This window comes from Hippocampus guttulatus, chromosome 1 (assembly GCF_054856545.1).
Source record: "Hippocampus guttulatus isolate MCC_2025c chromosome 1, RoL_Hgut_1.0, whole genome shotgun sequence".
Taxonomy (NCBI): Eukaryota; Metazoa; Chordata; class Actinopteri; order Syngnathiformes; family Syngnathidae; genus Hippocampus; species Hippocampus guttulatus.
In genome coordinates, this window is record NC_141261.1 from 14,380,977 (window position 1) to 14,401,700 (window position 20,724).

The 20,724-nt window shown below is 44.2% G+C and overlaps 2 protein-coding genes across 15 annotated transcripts; one reads left to right on the forward strand and one right to left on the reverse strand.

The window, feature by feature from the left end:
* The first annotated feature begins 226 nt into the window (after positions 1-226).
* lrrfip1b (leucine rich repeat (in FLII) interacting protein 1b) lies at positions 227-19,646 on the forward strand. Of its 14 annotated transcripts, none has more exons than XM_086112076.1 (18): positions 227-733; positions 3,793-3,879; positions 5,833-5,880; positions 6,383-6,427; positions 6,577-6,627; positions 7,026-7,103; positions 7,254-7,289; positions 8,967-9,092; positions 9,484-9,654; positions 10,774-10,866; positions 11,051-11,143; positions 11,350-11,442; positions 11,540-11,729; positions 15,031-15,080; positions 15,166-15,283; positions 15,379-15,458; positions 16,357-16,461; positions 17,297-19,646. In XM_086112076.1, exons 1-18 carry the CDS (start codon positions 644-646, stop codon positions 17,405-17,407), a joined length of 1,665 nt encoding a protein of 554 aa, XP_085968202.1. In that variant the 5' UTR covers positions 227-643; the 3' UTR covers positions 17,408-19,646. The 14 variants fall into 14 exon arrangements, with proteins under 14 accessions (XP_085968202.1, XP_085968211.1, XP_085968227.1 ...); XM_086112085.1 differs by having other exon boundaries at positions 11,594-11,729; XM_086112101.1 differs by lacking the exons at positions 11,051-11,143; positions 11,350-11,442 and having other exon boundaries at positions 11,594-11,729.
* On the reverse strand, positions 18,308-20,178 carry dph3 (diphthamide biosynthesis 3). Its single transcript, XM_086112114.1, has 3 exons — positions 19,976-20,178; positions 19,052-19,126; positions 18,308-18,621 (listed from the first exon to the last, which is right to left on the reverse strand). The coding sequence occupies exons 1-3, from the start codon at positions 20,081-20,083 to the stop codon at positions 18,553-18,555; spliced, it is 252 nt and encodes an 83-aa protein (XP_085968240.1). The 5' UTR covers positions 20,084-20,178; the 3' UTR covers positions 18,308-18,552.
* Positions 20,179-20,724: the final 546 nt, after the last annotated feature.

Here is a 20,724-nt window from a genome sequence, read left to right on the forward strand (position 1 = left end):
AGCATCACAAATACGCTTCACCGGGACATATAAAACCATTTCTGATTTAAAATTTGCTATTGACCAGTGTAATGTACAGAGACGTGAATAGTTTACTCTTGTGCGGTAACAGTTTACTTATCACCGCTGTCCGTAAAAGCACGCGGCTTTGGCTTCGGCCACGGCCCCGCCCCTTGCCTTCGTCACGTGGTCACACTGCGGAAGGTAAGGTCAGGTGGTATTCGGGATGCAGAGTTTCAGGTCTGGCGGCGCATCACCTGTCACCGGCATGACGTGGGTTTTGATTCTTGACGTCCCGGAAGCAACGTAGGCGGATCCCCGGCTGGCGGCGGATGTTGACAGAGGCGGATTAACGAGTTTTTGGGGCGGAGGAGGGGCGGCATTTGTGACGGAGCCGGTTTCAAGCGTTTTGTGGTTCTGAAGCGGGGCTAACGTTTAGCTTGGGCGCGAACGACAGACACCGAATCTCCAATGAGAGTTCGAGCCCGGAAAAGGACTTGAAGCCGAACCGCACGCTTCGAAAGAACGCCACTTTGATGGTCAACGCGTCTGCCCGGTGTCGGTCAAGCTTGTGAAGCCAAGGGTGGTGTGTTCTGGAGACGAAGGCGCGACCGCACTGTGCGTCGCTGGATATTTGTGGACGATGGGGACTCAAGGACCCGGCAGAAAGAGGCTGCCCAACCTGGAGAAGGTGACCGCAGAGGACGATGCTCTCAACCAGATCGCCCGGGAGGTGAGTTTTGCTCAAAACCAAACGATAAAACTAGCTAAAAAAATTAATTTAAAAATATTTTCGTGATATTGATGATGATTGCTGTTCTTATTATAATTGTCATTGTCAGTAACTCTAATTTTGTAATGATTATTTTGTATAATTATACATGATACGTTTTGTAGTTATCTAATTACTCTTAGAATGTTTTTGTAATTATTTTAAATGCAATACATTTGCATTGTTATTATAACAATTATTCTTAGTACGCATTATTTAATTGTAATTTTTTTTGTAATTTTAATTGTATATATGCAATATAATAATGTGAAATTATTATTATAATACAGCATTCAATGTCTATGTTCTGTATACTACTACTGTAATAATAATAGTAATTATGATTATTAATAATAATCTTTGCATTCATCAATTATCTGACCCGCCTACCCCCATGTGGGTCTTGGGCGCACTGGAGCCTAGCTGTCTTCAGGCAACAGTTGGGGGACACCCTGCTAACCAGTCATCCCCCACTGTGTCGCCCATAATGTTTACAAAACATTTTTTCCCATTATCATTATTGTTGTTCGAAAGCAAATAAATACATTGAACATAATATAAACACAATACAAATGAATAAAGGTAAGACAAAATATAACTTTTATGAATACATGTATTATCATACATCGAATAAATAATCTAAGTATGACGTTACCATAATACTTCTGCTACTGCTACCACTACGAACTATAATAATAGTAAAAATAAAGCAACTATCATTATTATTCGGTTCAGACTATTATCGCTGAAGTAATAATAGTGATAGTACTGCAATAATGTTAATGAAAATATATTATTATAGTCATTATCTTAAAAACGTAAAATGTACTAATCAATAGCAACAAAACATTTGTGGCAGACTAGTCATGTGACCACTGAGATGCAGATTAATGTTTAGAGGCTTAAAGAATGGGGGTCACTGGCACACACACACACACACACACACACACACACACACACACACACACACACACACACTAGGTCAGTGAAGCATCGAGAGAAAACCAACTGGAGCTTTGGGCTCATTTGTCACCCAGAAACATATTGCTGCTGGGTGGGTGCCGGGGTGTAATCTGCCTTTTGCCTGAAGTGTAGAAAATGGATGGATGGATTTTCCCCAACTTCATTTTACCCTACTCATAATAATTCTTTTTTGCATTCCATGTCCAGTCTTTTCAGAAAAGTTAAATAAATCATCTATGCCAGCCTGCCACTCGTGGTTATAGGTCAGCAGTAAGAACAATAAACTCTCTACATTGATGTGCAGTCATGCTCGCTCATTAATTCAGTGCATTTTTAGGACGTGGGAGTAAAATTCCATGCCATGATTGGGTCAAATTCTTCTTTCCTTGTTTTTGGGAGGGATACATTCTGTCACCGCATCCTTGTTTTGCTTCAGTACTGCACGTCGACTCGGATTTTTGTTGTTTGTCTATTGCGTTCAGGGGCTCCTCGCTCGAATGGCACCCTTTTGCAAACCCCTCCTTTGGCGCCCCCGTGTGGCCATGATACGTTTAGTCACATTCTACTAACCGCAAGCTACCTTTCATTCCTCCGCCATTTACAGAGATCTTCAAAGAATGAATGTACTTCCTTGACGTAGCTCACCTTTCACTTCAACTTTTTTCTACTCCTTTGGAATGCTGCCCTGTGCAGACACATTTCGCACATGTACCAGAAACCACCTCTTGTTGTGTGACAAACCGCTGTGTTTTGTGTTCTTCCCGTGTATTTTTAACTAACTCAAGCAAGAAATTAATCTGGATTAAAATAAATGATACACAAACATATTTGTTTTTATAGTTTAGGCTCAGGCCAAAATAAGGTAAATGAACTATGAACGAATATGACGGTTTCTTTATCGATTTCAATCCGAGCGGTTAATTTGCTAAATACTTTGACTTGCAGTGTTTTACGGATTCATTACGACAGCCTCTCCCCAACGAGTGTGGCGTCAACATAAGTCAGTGAGTCATAAGCCAGTTTACAACAATAAGGCAAACAACTCCTTGGCTTTGTCACTTCAACTTTTCGTGTTTCAGGAAACATGGAATCCACTTCTTAAGCACTGAACCGATGAAGACGCGATATCAGTAAATGAAAAGAATATATACTGTACATACAGTGTACATCCAAACCCAATTCCAATGAAGTTGGGATGTTGCCTTAAATATGAGTAAAAACAGAAGAGAACGATTTACAAAACATGTTCAACCCCCATTTAATTGAATACACTACAAAGACAAGATATTTAATGTTCAATGTGATGAACTTGATTGCTTTTAGCAAATAACCATTAACTTGGACTTTTACGGCTGCAGCCCATTCTTGCTTGATGTGCAGCTTCTCAGCAGTCTCCATTGTTGTTTTGAACGCGTCACACATCGGGGGGAGACAGGTCTGGGCTGCAGGCAGGCAGGCCGGTCTAGTATCTGCACTCTAGTATCTCCACACTGTTGTAACACATGCAGAATATAGCTTGACATTGACTTGCTGAAATAAGACGAGGTGTCCGTGAAAAAGACGTTAGGAGGGCAGCATGTTTCTCCGAAACCTGAAATTAATGGTGCCGTCACAGGTGTGTAAGTTACCCATGGCATTGCCGCAGACACAGGCCCAGACCATCACAGATGCCGGCTTTTGAATTTCCAAAAAACATTTGAAATGTGGACTCGTCAGACCACAGAACAGTTTTTCTGTGAACAGAGAGTTAAACCTCACCCCATCTTTTCTTGTGGATGACCGAGTAATTCAAGGAAGCTCCTTTTCTACCCAATCATGGCATCCACCTGTTTCCAGTTAGCCTGCTCACCTGTGGGACGTTCCAAGCAGGTGTTTGATGAGCATTCCCCAACTTTCTCTGTCTTTTTGCTGCCTGCGCCAGGTTTTCAGGAACGTTTTGACACCATAAAGTTCCATGTTCAATATTTATTTGGTAAAAGCAATGACCATGCTTGAAAAATGGCATCTACAAATCCCTGATGTGCAGTCGATCTTGATGTGATGAACATCTGTGACAGGCAGAAGCACGCTTGGCGGCGAGGCGAACGGCGAGGGCGGAGGCCCGAGAGATTCGGATGAAGGAGCTGGAGAAGCAACACAAAGAGGTGAGGTGCTGTCACTTCACAATCACACCCAGTTTGATTAGCCCAAATGAGGGCCGCTGTTGTGAAACAATTTTTTTTTCTTTTTTTACAAAATGGCCACAGAACAAGTTAGTGGCATTGTAGAACCGTATATACGTTGCACAATTCTTTGTGTATAATTTTTTTTCCCGTACAGGATTCCATACATGGACCCTATTTAGAATCGAATTATTGATGATCACAACTAACTTTTTGTAAACCCTTTATCATAAGCAAAACGGTTGAGAAAACAGGATCTTCCAAGTGTGCTCGTCAACATTGGCTTCTTTCCTTTTTGTTTGTTTGAATGCGAGCAACACATCGCCGAAGCATTTCACCAAATAACTAACAATGGCGAACAGTAGTTAACGGGACAATCAATAATGGCTGCCTGGCGACTGGGCAGTCTCTGAATGAATGACGCCACTCGCCGCAGATGGCCAAACAAAAGCATTTTCGTTATGAAGTGCGTTGATATGGGTCTAACTATGAACAAGGGTGGGTTGCGTTTAAAAAAAAAAAAAACCAAGAAAGTATTCTTAAATTAGTTTGAGCCGTATCACTCAAAAGATGCTTGGCCAAGTTTACTTCACACTTGAACTTTAATGAGACGCGATATCTATGGTGAAAGGGCGGTGTGCTGTTTTGGTCAAAACACACACTTGCTGATTGTTTCTATGTCATTTGTGCAATCGGTTTCATTTTTACTGAGCATTTTAAGATCCATTAAAAATTTTGTGTCTGTAAGTTTGGACATTGCAAGTAAACGAAATCATTCTTTGGAAACGGGTCAATATCACAAGATGTGTTTTTGACGCCCGTGTCAGAATCAAGCGCGCTTCATGGCAGCTAGACCGAGATGCATTACTAGCATCTTCACATCTACTTAACTCAATCAAGGAGCGGATGTACAAGTTTCATAGAAAATCTCAACATTGAATTTTTTTGGCGCGCGAAATGGGGAGGTCACACAGGCATCTTAACAGTGATATCGATTAGGAAAGTTTTCGCTCCCAACTGGAAGACAACAGAAAGATTGCCGCTCATCAACACTAATCAACTCATTTCCATTGAGTGACAAGAAGCAAACATGTGACGCGCCCTTGCGGTCAGAGGTCAGACAGTAGGAGAGGCGACAGTGTGACTGTTCTTCAGTCATTCGAGACATTCATCCTGCGGTGAGTCCCTTCTCTGTCGATCATCCTCTCCTTAATTCTTTGTCTGCTTCCCCCTCCCAGCAACCTTTTTCACAATAGCATCAAATTATTTTTGAGCTCGAACTTGGGCGAGCACGCCGCATGGAGACGTCAAACAAGCAACGGAATTTTTAAAAACTGACCAAAAGAGGAGCTCGCCGCCAGGGGGGCGGGGGACTAACAACTACGACACAATGCGCAAGAGGACCGCAGCCAACCTCCACAAGGATGAACAATATTCTGGCAACTAGCTCCTCTTCGCTAATTGTTGATGATAAGCAGGTGTGCGCTGGAGACTCCGCCCCTCCTCACGGTGCATTTCTTAGTTGCAGATCCCAAAACTTTTATTTTTCCATCAAATGCCCTTTTCAGTTGTTTTTTTGTTTAAATCGTTTTTTTTTCCAAATATAGTTTGAAGCAGAAATGATAAGTATCAAAGTCACCGTTCTACTTGACATTTGAATTCACAAAATCTTGTTTTCTCTGTTTATTTGGCCAGAAGCCTGTGCTTTTGATGAACCCAAGCCATCTTGTCCTACTGATGACTCAATACCGTTAAAAGCTAGGAGCAGACTTTATTTGTTGTTGTTGTTGTTGTGGTGATCATTTGTTATGAGGTTTGAAGCATAAAATGTCAGAGGACACAAAATATTGTGTGGGTTTTGTCAATATTGGGGAATGGCGGTGCGGTGAATGAGTTCAAAAGTGTTTCTAATTTGTGCCCCTTTTTCCTCTACAGAGGTATTATGGTCTGGATTATAAATGGGGTCACATTGAGCAGTGGATGGTATGACCCCGCATCTGCCGCTGGCCCATGAAAACCTCCTGCAGTACCACCTAATCACTTCAAAAACAAATAAGAGCACCGCACCGGTTGTATTTGACCTGGCCGAGACCGTAGCGTCACGCCAGAGTATTTGGAATCAAGTCATACTCGCCAAAGTAACAAAGTGGTCGTGGGTGCAACGATGAAACCACCTGGGTGGAGTTGGAAGGTTTTTACGAGTCGGCTACGCTGCATGTCAGCCTGTCGTTATTGCTGTGCTTGTGTTCACAAAGCTTTTCAGAGATAATGACGTCGCTTACCGCCACGTTCTAGTTTTTCATTTCGACTTGTGCGACGTGGCAGCCGTACGCTTGTGTTCTCAAGTTTGATTTTGAGTCTGCATGTCAGGCATGGCATCGAGCGTACCCATCCGATTGTTTTTCTTCGCAAGCCTCATCGCTTTTCCCGTAACCGTCTCTTCTCTCTCTCTCTTTCTCTCTGTTCCTTCTTCGCGGCCTTTCAGGAGGACGGCGAGCGCTATTCTCGCCACGCGCGGAGACTCGCTTCGGTCTGTATCGACTCGCTGTTTCCCTCTTGTCTTTGCTTTGTGAGAAGTTTTGGCTCACGAAAAGAAATGCGGCCACCTCCGGCAATGTGACGCCGCATCATCATTTGGCATACTGTGAAGTCAACGTGTGTTGGTGTTTGTCTTTCCAGCTGTCAGATGATGAAGAGCGGATGTCCGTGGGGAGTCGAGGCAGTCTGAAGGTGACATCATTTCCCTCGTCCATCTTTGGTAGTGGTGGACAAGTGAAGCTTCGTGAAGCACTTGTGTACGTTTCTGACTCCTCCAGAGGACGCTCTTGGTTTAAAGATGCAGTGGAATTTTAATACATTTCCATTGCACTAATCTTGATAAGATTCATGAGCACCATCTAGAGGTGTCAAAAAGTATCACAGGTGCTTCGTGAACCTTCGTTTTCCCATCATTAATCTTTGGATTTTACATCCCTTCTATTTCTTCTTCTGGTTTCATTCTAAAACCCTTCTATCCGGCATCCATCCTTTCACTTCTCCCTTCCTTGCATACGTCCTTGCGTCCTCCCACCGATCGTCGGCGTCCATCCTTCCATCCCTGCACCCGTTCTTCCTTTCTCCCTTCCCAGCCTTCAGATTACAGCTCATTTCTCGGTTCTGGCTCCCGGGCATCCTCCAGAGCGAGTTCAGCTCGTGCGAGCCCCGTGGTAAGTTTTGCTGGGTCCGTTCAACCTCACGTTGTTGCAGCTGACCGGGAGTGAGCGATGCAGTTTTTTTTTTGATTTGAGGCTGCAGTGGATCTAATTTGTTTGTGAAGAAGTATAACATCTCCGTGGTTTGACTCTGTGTGTGCTTAGGTGGAGGAGAGACCGGACAGAGACCTCCTGGATAGAGTAAGTCAAGTTTCGAATTTTGGCTCATTTGGCCTCAGATGAAAGTAGAGCTGGGCTTCCTTTGGGATTAATATGTACCGTATTGGCTCAGATATAAGATGGCCCTGATTATAAGACGACCCCCTCTTTTTCAAGACTCAAGTTTGAGAAAAGACTTTTTGAACACCAAATTAATTTTTATACAGAAAATAATTGCAGTACATCTGAAAAAATGATTATAACGATATATTTGAGAGAAAAAGCATGTTTTTTTTTTTGCCTCATTCAAATCTTAATGTCTGAACATTTAAATATGTAAACTAAAGTGCAATCACATTAGTAAATGAATGGCTTCTGGTTTTTGAAATGTAAATGACATCATAACTTCTCCTCAGCTGCCGGTTAACCTGGCCGGTCTTCGACCCGCTTTTCTCCGTTTCTCCATTTTCTGTTATCTCTTCTATTATTTTCTTCTCATTTCTTTCTTGCCGCTATTTTTTTTTTCCTTCTTCGTGCTGCCGCTATTTTTATTTTTATTCTTGGTGACAGGGGTTCGCTTTGGCCTGGGGAGTCAAGTTCAGCATTCGCTTCAATATCTGGCGTCATCTAGCTTCGTGAATGGGTATAACGTCTAGACCCCGAATATAAGACGACACCCACTTTTTCAGTCTTATTTCAATGCAAAAAACACAGTCTTATCCATCCATCCATCCATTTTCTACCGCTTATCCGGGGCCGGGTCGCGGGGGGCAGCGGCTTTAGGAGGGAAGCCCAGCCTTCCCTCTCCCCAGCCACTTCTTGGAGCTCTTCCTGGCGGATCCCGAGGCGTTCCCATGCCAGCTGGGTGACATAGTCTCTCCAGCGTGTCCTGGGTCGTCCTCGGGGTCTCCTGCCATGCCTGGAACACCTCACCAGGGAGGCGTCCAGGAGGCATCCTAATTAGATGCCCGAGCCACCTCATCTGGCTCCTCTCTATGTGGAGGAGAAGTGGCTCTACTCTGAGCCACTTCTCCAATATAAGACGGTGTGTCTTATATTCGGGCCAATACGGTAAGTGCTCGAGATGTAAGACACCTGATTAAAGTTGAGGTTAACGCATCAAGGTAACATGTCGTTGAGTCATACTTGACTCAGCGTTCTTCTTTGTCTCTTATTTCTTTGCCGGAAGTAACTGAAATACTTTTTCTCACAGGTTACACTGTCAAGATTTTCTCTGTAAAGTAACAGTAAATTAAATTGGCAGCAGGGACAGGAATGTTAGGAAAACATGCAACTGGATGTTTAAAAAAAATGCCAGTCATGACAAGTTGTTACTCTAAAGAGTGTTAAATTTGGGTTGAACACAAAAACGTTTGCGTTTGATGGTTTTGAAGAAAATAATTGCCAGCTGTAATGGCATAATCAAGTAGCTGTGCTTAAATGTGAGTATTTACAGTCGTACTGTAAAAAAGTGGTGCATCTTTAGTACCACCAAAATGTCAATGAAAGTAAGATCCAAAACGAAAAAAAAGTGGATACATACTTTTGTGAAGGAAAATAATTCAATCATGCCCTGTTACACGTTACAAAGTCACCCCGACACCGAAACCCCTTTCTGAAGTGGCCCTTGTAGCATGGGAGCGACGGTGTTGCTTAGCCACGGCAAGGTTATTTTTACGCTGTTCCCACCATCGAATTGTATTCGCATCTTCTTGCCAGGGCTCCAGAACAGCGCTGAACCTTTCTGCAGCCACTCTATCTTCCCTGGGTGGAGCGTCATCCCGCAGAGGAAGCTGTGACACGTCGGTCTCCGTCGAGATGGAGGCGTCAATCAGGGAGATGAAGGTACCAACGGTTCACCACCGTGTGTCACCCTGACTGAGTAGCAAATGTCATATTATTTCGATTGTTGTAAATTCAGCGATGGGCTCGCGCTGAATCTGTCAATGGAACTTTGTTTCGCTTTGGTTGAATTTGATGCAAAAGCCTTCATTTCTCTTGGGTGGACAGTCACGAAATAGAACTTTGAAGTCCGGGGGCTGGTCTTTTAGATGGCGGCCGCATGCGTCATGGTGCCAAAATAAAGAAGTCGTTCACAGGCCATTCACATGACCGAAAGCAAACGGCTGGTTAGACTTTGAGATGTGAATTTGTCTCCGTTCAATCCGGTAACTGTTGTCCTTCCGCGATGGTGGACGTGAACGTCTGACTCTGGATTTTTGATGCGTTGTCTCAGGACTCGGTGGCAGAAGCGGAGGAAAAGTATCGCAGAGCGATGGTTTCAAATGCTCAGCTGCACAACGACAAGTCGACTTTAATGTATCAGGTGGAAACTCTGCGGGAGGAACTGAGCGACATGGAGGAGCTGCTTTGGGAGGCGCGACGGCACGCTGATGAGCGTACAAAGGTAAGTCGGTGGATGGGATGTCGGATAACATTGTTTGAATGTTTTCGAACAGAAGTGGGGAAAGGTGGGGGGGGCACTTACATTCTTGCGGCGTTCCAACTACTGGCAAGATGTGAATGTCGCCTCACTTCACTACACCCATCAAAGCCGTGCCTCTCACGAACATGCACAAGCGCGATTCTCATATTCACACACAACATTATATCCGGCTTAAAAAAAAATGGCGACGGTAGCAATACTAAGATAGCAGCAGTACTAGAAACAAGTTGACGTTGACCGCGGCTGCTAAGTTGGCAACGTGACTTCTTCATAATGGAATGTTCTTGTGACACTCGGGGGCCCGATTTTCGTTCGATTGAGTTCATGCAGTAGATTGAAGTATGCAAAGTATGTTTGTGAGGAACTGCAAGCAGAGCGACGCAGGTGTGTGACGTAAAGTTGGCTAGCGCGATCACAGATCGCTGCTTTCAAGTGGGCACTCGGAGATCGCCTACCAACCTGAGTGCTTGAGTCTGTGTACCCGTGAAGCCCCAAGGAGGGTGACTTCAGAAACAGAGTAAAGGTGATAAATACAAATGACACGTTCAATGAATTGATTTCGACAATGATTCGATGCACATCATATTTATCATTGAAATAGGATAACATCCACCACACATATCGCATCGATATATCATCTGCACACACCTCCATCAAATTCACCAAAGTCACGTGCCACAACTTAGACCTCAGAACTTGTCAAAGGTTTAGTCTACTCTCAGCTACTATTATTATCTCATAATAAATAAACATTGTTTATGAATAAACGTTCCTGTGGGAACATCGTGCAAATCCCGGCATCGGAATCAAAGAAACAGTTGATGTGGTTTTTGGGAATGAGGTTTCTTAAGAGCGGATGCGTGTGATTTATTGAGCTGCTGGAGCATGTTTGGGTGACATGGGGCATTGGGAACAATGTCAAGGTGCTCTTGTTGCCTTATGATGTGGGAACCCTGCTGTAGATATACAGTATATGATGCTCAAGTAAAGGACAGGTACAAGAGATTCCTACTAGTACAGTAGCAGAGTATTGGTATGTCATTACTTAGGATTTCTAATGTAACCCGTGTGTGTTTGCAGGCATACGAACGTGAGCGCGACAGTCACATTGTCCTTCAGTTCCAGTTTAAAAAGATGAAAGAGACTATGAGACGAAGTGAAGACCTGCTGATGGTCAGTTCAAGCCGAAAACACACAAAATGTGCAGAGCGGAGTCCTCACATTCTTCTTTTGTGTCATCTCAGCAAGATTAACATCTTTGGGCAAAATGACCACCTTTTAATGAGCGACTAACAACAAACGCGTTACTTTTCTATTTTCCTTCCTGTTTCTATTCCCCCCCCCCAACGCCTCCCAGGAAGTGTCAAAGTTACGAGAACAAACACATGCTTACTCTCAGGAGGTGTCTGACTTGCAGGAGGCTCTGCAGTGGAAGGAAATGAAGATTGCGGTATGACGCGATGAAGTGTCCAAACATTACAAACACTCAAATATTGATTTTAAAAAAAAAAACAACAACCAGGAAGCAGATTTGAATTCCACTAAATGTCATACTAATATTACTGCTAATCCATTAACCTCACTTAACCCGCTCTCTCCCCTTACCACTTTCCTCCTTTACACCAACTCATCGTCCTGCCCCCCCCCCCCCCCCAGGCATTAGAGCGTCAGAGGGAAACCTCTGACGTCATTCAAATCGAGCGCGACCAGCTGAGAGTTGAGGTGCTCAGCCTGCGGGATGTTGTCAAGGTACAGAAAAAGAAGTCGCATGACGGTGTGGCCATGTCACATGACACAACCTAACAATTTGGCCTCTTTCAGAGTTTGTTTTTTTTCTTTCTTTAAGGAAGGTCTGCCAGAAAGAGTTCAAGTCACTGATTATTGGTCATCTTCCAAGCAGAAATACGGCGAGGTCATTTCTCCCGAGGTCGCAACCGACGGGGGGCCGAGATTGGACGACGCTGAGGATGAAGTCAGCGGGAGCTTTGCGTCCCGGTTGGCGAACGAAGCTCCTGGGAGCGGAGAGAGCATGCTGGGTAAGGCTCGGTTGCCAGAAAGCACAGAATATCATTCCACGATAGTAAAGCAGGGGTGTCCAAATTATAGCCTGAGTCCATTTGTGTCCATTTTGATGCTGACCCAGCATATACTAAATATTTCATTTGACAAGGATGCGGATTTTTCGAGATGCAAATGTTAATTACGTTTTTAGAGAGAAGGCAATTATTTAGCATGATCAATGAAAAAAAAAGCTTATTATCACTCCAACATGTTTTTTTCTCAACAAGATCTTATGACTTCACTCAATCAAATAATGACTCAACTTGCTTGATCTTTTTTTTTTACCTCCACGGCAACTCGGGACTTGCTTGAGACTTGAAGGTTAAGACTTGAGATTCGCGCATATGTGACTTACTCTCACCTCAGGTGTCTTCCATCCATTTTCTGAACCACTCGACTTCACTGTTAGCGTTTAGCTGAGCCATAGCTCAACTCTGCTTACCGGCTTTTCTTTACGTTTCTTTACTCCGCCGCCTAGCCGACCCGACAACAATCGTAGAAGTCCCGGTGGTCGGCTAGCTCGTCCGGAATGTTAAAAAGTGCGGTGAAGCTCGGCTGGCCCACTTTTCTTTACGTTGCCTTCGCTATCTCCGGCGCCTGTGCAGACGCCGACAACAATACACGGAGCGATCGACTTCGCGATGTTGAGAGTGCAGTGAAACGTAGCGGGAACTCTTCTACTTGTGAGGTAATCCAACGTCGATTAAGTCCGCACATTTAGTCTGTCCAGCAACGAAGGATGAAATGTTAAAAAAGGAAAACGCATCGGTCTATTATCATTCGGGTGACCGCCGAGGGAGCCTCAGCTATGGCTCTCATTCACGCGAATGGGAATGCGGTGGGCTCGTGATTGATTGATTGATTGATTTTTTTTTTAAACCCCAAGTGTCAATATTTATAATAAATATTGTTTGGAGAGTCAAGCAGACTTCGACTGGATGTACGTTAGTGCATTTAATGCAGCTTTCAATACCGCGCTAAATATTAGCCTCCTTGGCAGTACCGGACCGACATAGGTATCGTCTTTTTTTTTTCCCTCTAATATCGGTCCAGTAATTCTCGTGCATCCATAATATATTGTGTAATTACTCGATGGATAGATTTTTTTTAGCATCTTTTAATCGATCAAGGTCAAAGAATTTCAAAGTTGCTCTTCAACTGTTCTAGATGCGGCCCATGGAGGAAAAATTTTGGACATCCCTGCCCTAAAGCATGATCGGTTCTCATTGATTTGAATATGTTCCAGTTGATTTGAATCAATCTAATGGGTGCTCATGTTGACTGAGAACCTCGTTCACTCTTTACCTGAGCGTCTGAGGTTAATTCCCCGCTCTCCGTCGTTGACAACTTGTCTATGACTGGTGCTCCAATGTATCCTTGGTGGTCTTTCAGGCATCAGTGGAGACATGACATCTCGCCATTGCCAGATAAATAAACCCCCACAGGCGCCCAGCTTCAGCTCGGCTGACAGGCACTTACGGGCTTCGCTCATGAGCCGAGAGGCCCGTGCGGGAAAACAAACAAATCAGATGAGGACATTGCCCGCCCGACTCGGACGAAGCTGCGTGCCCGTGAACGGAGCAATCGCAAGACGAGCAGCGACGCAAAGTGGAAACTCTGTCCCTGAATTGACTTTTACACCCAAAGTCAAGTCGTCTTTCGGGTCACTGAAAAATACCCAACTGTCCTCAAAACGGTGCAACAGTCCGCCAAAATGGAAAAAGTCCATCTCTCGTGTTTGTCGAGCTTCCATTGGACAGGTCCACAAAGCAGGTCAGTCTGCCTCGGACTTGATCTTGGACCAAAAGAACATCAGATCCGGGAACTCAGCTGAGCAGCAGAAAACGGATCACATCACCTTACAGCAAGCTGACTTTCATCGCTCGCCAGGCCAGAAAATTAATGAGAAGCTTGCTCAATGTTTCTCTGCAGCCACTGAAATGAGAGCCGCTGCTGAGCCACCTTGCTCAGCCAGTCTCATACAAGACTTTGAGGATTGTCCTGCAACAACCGAGCAAAAAGCCGTTGCAAATCTCTCTGAGAAATACGAAACGCCACACGAAGAAACGGATCATCCGAACATGACTGACTTTGTTTTTGTGGAATCGTCCTTTGGTGAGGACGCCCTTTCTCCTGAAGACCTCCTCGCAAAGTGGCCAGCATCTTCGCCCACTTCTGCCGCTGCCGGTTGCAAGTTCAGAAGGTTTGTTGAGGAACTCAAGGTCATGGCGGCTCCCGAATGGCTGCTGCTGAAACTCCCGGAAGGAAAACCCTTTGAGGAGCGACCCTGCGGCCACATTCTGGAGACTAATGTGCAAGCTGGCCATGAGCCTTCCGTGGCGGACATGGACAGTTGTGAGGAAGCCCACGAGGAGATGGAGCAGTAATCGGCTGCGAACAGAAGAAAATCGTGCAGGGGCGAGTTCGTTTTGGTGATCGGCTCAGTCCAGGGGCGGATATATATTCTCGTGGATGCCGGGCCGTAAACCACCCCGAAATCCTAAACTACCTTTTTGCCTTCAACGAAAGTCTTGGCTGTCACCGTTTATAATGTAAAAGCAACATGTAATGGATTGATGGACTGTTTCGTCATTTCAAGTGGCATCCGTCACTTTTCCGGTATGCCGCCCTCAGAGGCAAACGTTTGAGCCCCTCTGCTCTCAAGTCTTTGGGCGTGAATATGACTTTGTCAGCTTGTCCGTCCGTATGTGCCCTGTTTTTGACTGGTGACCAGTCCAGGTTGTAAGTCGGCCCAAAGCCAGCTGGGATGGACTCCAGTTCACGCGCCACCCTTATGAGGACAAACGGTACAATCTTTATCAACTCGACGGACTGGAATCATTGAACTGTCATATCGAGAGACTCGCGAGCTTGTAATGATTCAGGACCGATGTTTGTGTTGTTTAATTTTTCTGAATGAGAATCAATAAACGATTTCTGTTGAATTGAGCTCAACGTATTCATTACAAGATTGCTGCCATGTTATGATTTTCTCAACAGCGATGTCGCAGCATTTCTCACGGGTAAGAAATCGTTAAAAAAACAAACAAACGGAAACTCTCCACCGATTGGAATGTGTGAACAATCACGGATTTCCCCAATCAAACCACCAATCGTTTGATCTTATCACGATACTACAATTCAAAAAATGTAATTCAAACTCAAAAGAAAAATCTGGTTGTAATTAAAATCATTTGATCATGACGTGAATTAACAAATAAACTTGTCGGGAGGCTGTTGCAGTGAGTAACCGGACGTTCACTCCTCTCATTCCAGAGCTCCATCTGAGGAAGCTATTTGAAGAGAGAGAAAGTTTCCAGGATCAGGTGCGCCTCTGAAATATCCCACAAGAGGGAGACAAACAACCATCCTGCAGGATTTTCTATTTTTGAAAATGCGCGTCTACCGTAGGTGAGAATGCTCAAGGCTCAACTGCTTCTGAGGCAAAGAAACTGGTCCGATGGGAGCCAAAATCCTGACCAAGATGGTCTAGAAAACGGCACAGACTCGCATATGGTGGACCTTCAGAGTGAGTCTTCCTCTCTTTTTTCCTCACCCTTGCTCACAGAAACGTTCATGTTCATCTTCGTCATTGACTTTGCTACGGCACATTTTTCTTCTCAGGGGATGCAAGCAGACAAATCAGCGACCTGAAGTTCAAGCTGGTGAAATCCGAACAGGAAGTTGCCACTCTGGAACAAAACGTATGTCGTTCACATGAACATCCATCCATTTTCCGATCCGCATTTTCCTCACAAGGGTCGCGGGGGGGTGCTGGAGCCTATCCCAACCGTCTTCGGGCAGTAGGCGGGGGACACCCTGAACCGGTTGCCAGCCAATCGCATGGCACACGTAGACCAACAACCACCCGCACTCACACCGCGGGACAATTTCGAGTGTTTCATTAACCTACCACGCATGTTTTTGGAATACGGGAGGAAACCAATGCGGCCAGTGGTTAGCGTGTCGACCTCACAGTGCAGAGGTACCGGGTTCAATACCAGCTCCGGCCTCCTTGTGTGTTTGCATGGTCTCCCTCGGGCCTGCGTGGGTTTTCTCCGGGTACTCCACTTTCCTCACATATGCCAAAAACATGCATGGGAGGCTGATTGAACACTCTAACTTGTCCCGAGGTGTGAGTATGTGTACGTGGCTGGTTGTTAGTCTACGTGTGCCCTGCGATTGGCTGGCAAGCGGTTCAGGGTGTCCCTCTCCGACTGCTCGAAGACGGCTGGGATAGGCTCCAGTACCCCCCGCGACCCTCGTGAGGATACGCGGATCGGAAAAAGGATGGATGAAGGAAACCGGAGTACCCGGAGAAAACCCACGCAGGCCGGAATCGAACCCTGCACCTCCACACTGTGAGGCAGACGTGCTAACCAGTTGTTGACTGTGTCACCCTCACATAACACTCCAAGCATTTTTTTTAACCGTTTAACATCCCGTTAATGTAAAAAAAATTTTATGACAAAAATTGGCCATATGTGTTTTTCACAGGACAGCGACGCTGTGGAGCATACTGTAAACTTGGAGAATAATCGTTAACTCCTCAGTGTCACTAAAATTCAGTTGTTCCGCGCTGGTGTGTCCGCCATTGTCCAGGTCATCCGGCTGGAAGGTCAGGTGACTCGCTACAGGACCGCATCAGAGAGCGCAGAGATGCTTGTGGACGAGCTGAAGGTCGAGAGGAGAAAACTACACAGAGAAGTACTTTCCTCGTACAACTGCAATTTCATTCGCTCTTTGTGAAGCAACGTGAAAATATATATTTTTTTCGGAGCGACATTGTGAAATACTACAAAGTCAATGCGAAAATTAGAACGGTGCTGCCCTGTAGAGATGGGCGGATCGATACCAAAACATTGATATTTCGCTCCAGGGTGCTCAACCTGAAGCATCGATCTTCAAGCTAAAGTATCAAAATTTGCAATTCATTTATTATGCTGTATTTTCTTTTCAGGTATATTATTCTGCCTACAAATTACTTTTTCATTCTGCCCTCTGCATGCACGGCGTCTGCTCTGCCCACTCTTACTATTGTTACTGTGTGTGCGGAGGGCTTTCACAGCAGGCAGAAGTGCTAGCGCTCTCTCTCTTGCTCTCTTTTTCTCTCTCTCTCTTTTAACACACTCACACAAAGGTCGGAAAACGAAGCTTCATGAAGCACCTGTGATACTTTTTGACACCTCTAGATGGTGCTCTTGGTTTAAATATAAAGGTTAGTGCAATGGAAATGTATTGAAATTCCACTGCATCTTTAAACCAAGAGTGCCCTCTAGAGGAGTCAAAAACGTACACAAGTGCTTCACGAAGCTTCACTTGTCCACCACTAGTCACACACATTTGAAGCTATCTTTATTTCCGTAAGTAGGCAATTTGTTTATTTTGGTTCGTACATACCTGCATTGTTATTTTTGTCGAGTCACAAACATTTTGTATTTGTTTATAATTTTTCATTGTCTTTTCTTTTTGTCCTTTTCCAAGCTGAAAATCGCGGATTCGCTGTTCAAAATTGTAACGGGTCGGTGTTTGCTGTCTGCAGTTGCGCTCAGCTCTGGATCGCATCCAGGAGCTGGAGGCGACGAATGGCATCCTCGCCAAACGTTTGGAGAAGATGAAGGCCAACCGCAACACCCTGTTGGCCCAGCAGTGACCCCGACGTCCCCGAGAGGAGCCCGACTCCTCCCGCAACGGACTCCCGAGTGACTCCCCGCGTTGGAAAGCGTGCGGAAATCTTTTCCCCTGCAACTGGACTCTGCTATGGCTTCTGTTGGGTGACGGCTGCTTGATTTTCAGCAACGGGCGGGACCATTTGGATGGGGTTTGGTGTCACCAGGTCATGTGGAGCTCCATAGAATGTCTTATGATGTCCTGAAACGCCCCCTCAAGTGCTCGGCCAGGTTCTGAAAACAAATGAATTCTGACTCGTCAACTTTCTCCTCCGACACTGGGAGGTATGGAAAGTCGTTTGCGGATTTCTTCAATATCAGCTTCAAGTCGTGGTATGAGGATGCTCTTTGATCTCACTAGTAAGACGGTTTAGCGCACTACAGTGAAACTCCTCTACAACGAAACCATGTTTGCAGCAAGACATTTTTCACAACAGGGGGTTTTTCACTGTAGCAAATTTGTTCTCAGATGTAAACACACACGTATGTGTACTCTTTATTTTTATTCCAATAGTGCATAAGTATGAGCATACACTTATTTGACACTTCATATAGTCAGTGTGGAAAGAATTTGCGAAATTTACGATCAGCATCCACTTTCACTTACATTAATTTATTGGATAATGTCTTTTATTTTGCTTCTTCCGTCTTTCATTTTGATCACTTATACCCTCTCTTCCAGCGTCAGAGCTCTTCTTGTCTTAACTGCTTGACATCCAAAGGTCCGTTTTGTAGCCATTTTAGCAATACAACGTTCTTCCTGCGTCTGAAACGAACAATAACAAATACTTCCTGGACTACTGCGCATGTGTAAATGTGTAAAGTCGTATGGTGCACGCTCTTAAATCCGCTGACTCCAAAGTAACCCAAATTGTGTGAAATAGTTCAGGCAACAACACACTTTATTTCTTTATAACACAAGCGATGACATTTATTTACATTTGACACTTTTCTGAAGTTGAACACTGAAGCTCAACCAAGCAAACACAAAAGAAAAGGAAACAGCAGTTGTTCCTGCTTTGCAATTTCTGTGGTTTTTGGGACAGCGGGTTTCGTCAGTTGATCACATCACCAACCTCCAAACGCTAACAATAATTTTAAATGATATAGTCTTAAAGCGCAGTCCGGGTCAGGCGCTAACCAGTGCCACTTTGCTTTCTGATGGAGCCTCGATGATTTCCCCCGACATAAAAGACTCCTGAAAAGTCAAAATGTGAAAATCATTGTGAGTGCCAGGCAACCTCCACTGAAAAGAAGAACATTCTCAATGATTTGCGAATCCACCCAAGTCATGATTTCTTGTGCACTTCCTGTAATGTGCTACGCTGCCACAAGATGGCACCAACGCAACAGGTACGGGTTTTTTCTTTTTCACTCGAATCTTCTGGAAGCCATTTGAATGACAAGTTTTAGTGGATTGTTGCAAAGTGAGTTTGAGATGATCACGACAGTGAACTTGTTTATGGTGGGTAATTGTGTTCCTGACCCGCCCAGTTGTAATATAGTAGAGACCATTAAAAACAAAAAACAAATTTTGGAAACAGTTTTTTCCTGCTTTTCCTTTGATCGCTACGGTGAACATCCGGGAAGTGCCTGCTAGTAATGGTGCCAAACAAGCTGTCATTCACCTTGTCATAGATGACTTTGACAATGAGCGAGCAGCTCGGGCACGTGGCCACGCCCTCGCCATTTTCCAGCTCCTCCTGTCAACAGAACAAAAAGCAATGAATCCACATGTTGCAACGTTGGGGTAGATTTCAGAAGGAGAAACCAGGAATTTACTAAATTGTTTGTCTTAAAAGAGAATTTGAATAGAGGAGAAGAAAAATAATGTTGAGATGAAAACGAGCGGATTTCACACAAGGACAATTGGATATATTCATCTATGCTGTTCGTTAATCACAATCCTCAGATTTTTTTATCTCCTGCCGACTGCACGATGTTTGCCAATTTAAAAATATTTGAAGATCATTCTTATTTCCCTAGGTTAACTATTTATATCTATTGATGCCATTGGTATTTTGTACTTTCTTGGTATTTTGTAATGGGGTTAATCAGGTGGAGGAGTAATACATAACTCAATCTTAATGCAACCTCAATGCTTCTTATTCTTAAATGAAATAATTGATCAAATGGAATATTATATGGAACATGTAACCGAAATTGTCCGTCCTAACTCCAAATGGAAAGGTTTGGAAACTTGCAATAAAATTACCCAACGTTTTCCCTTCCTTTTCAACCAAAGGTTTTTGCTATACAGCACCATACTGTTCTTATTGTTGTATATCGTTTTGAGAATGGTAATGGTGTTTTTAGGATACAATTGGCTTTTCCTTGTTTTCCAACAATAACCAAGTTCTTTAGATGTCTTGAACACAACCTAGAACGTTTTCAGCAACAGAAAGTTGGTCCTTTTAGCCAATAACCGTGGTAGGAGAAACAAAAAATCATTTCGGGAGGTTTAATCGGCCAAATGGGCGAAATAATTCACATCAAAATTACGTGATGTACAGTCCTAACATTAAGCAATGGGTTCGCTCATGGTGACTCACTTTGCTTATGGCGAATTTGTCTCCACAGGGACAGGGAAAGTAATATGTTTCGGTGTCTTCGTCGTATTCAAAGTCTTCGATTTCAACTTCGTCATGAAAAACAGACATTTTCGCAAAGAAAAAGCAATTAGAAACGAGGACTAACGCCACAAACGTGCATTTTGCGAAACGAGTTCAGTCGCCACTTAGTGACGTCGAATTTGTCTCAGATACATAACGCACACGTCATAGGGACTGGGCGGATTGGCTCGTTCCAGAAATACGTACGTGTCCGCCATGTTGAATGTGTCAGAGTTGCCCGCAAACTCATGCAATGGTCTGAATTTATGAAAGCGACAACCAATAAAATTCGTATAATCTCATTCATCCGTAAGCACACGCACACACACACACACACGCTCTCTCCCCCTCTCTTTCTCTCTATCTTTCTATCTATCTATCGATCCATCGATCTATCCACCACTCCTCCCCATGTAATAATCCGATTAAAAATACCGTAAATAAGAAAATAAAAAAGAAAACATAGTAATGCAAGCAGAAAAAAACATTGTCAAATAATTTTCTGAATAAGTGAACAAGTGAAGGTTAATAAGATTTGTCGCTAGAGGGAGACAAAGTATAAATTTACTGCTTCAATGTCCTCTGAGTCACCATCCCTCGCGTCAAACACATAACACACCTCACACTTCCAACAATAGACATGTAGCAAGACGTTTTATTCTTTAAATACTGTTCATTTTCCATGCACT

Coding starts and splice junctions, on each gene's coding strand:
- lrrfip1b (XM_086111985.1), top strand. CDS start 644: ATGGGGACTCAAGGACCCGGCAGAAAGAGGCTGCCCAACCTGGAGAAG. Junction 5,881..6,382: donor GTCACATTGAGCAGTGGATG/GTATGACCCCGC, acceptor GCGGCCTTTCAG/GAGGACGGCGAGCGCTATTC. Junction 7,104..7,253: donor CAGCTCGTGCGAGCCCCGTG/GTAAGTTTTGCT, acceptor GTGTGTGCTTAG/GTGGAGGAGAGACCGGACAG.
- dph3 (XM_086112114.1), bottom strand. CDS start 20,083: ATGTCTGTTTTTCATGACGAAGTTGAAATCGAAGACTTTGAATACGAC. Junction 19,127..19,975: donor ACAAATTCGCCATAAGCAAA/GTGAGTCACCAT, acceptor TTCTGTTGACAG/GAGGAGCTGGAAAATGGCGA. Junction 18,622..19,051: donor TCAAAGTCATCTATGACAAG/GTGAATGACAGC, acceptor TTGACTTTTCAG/GAGTCTTTTATGTCGGGGGA.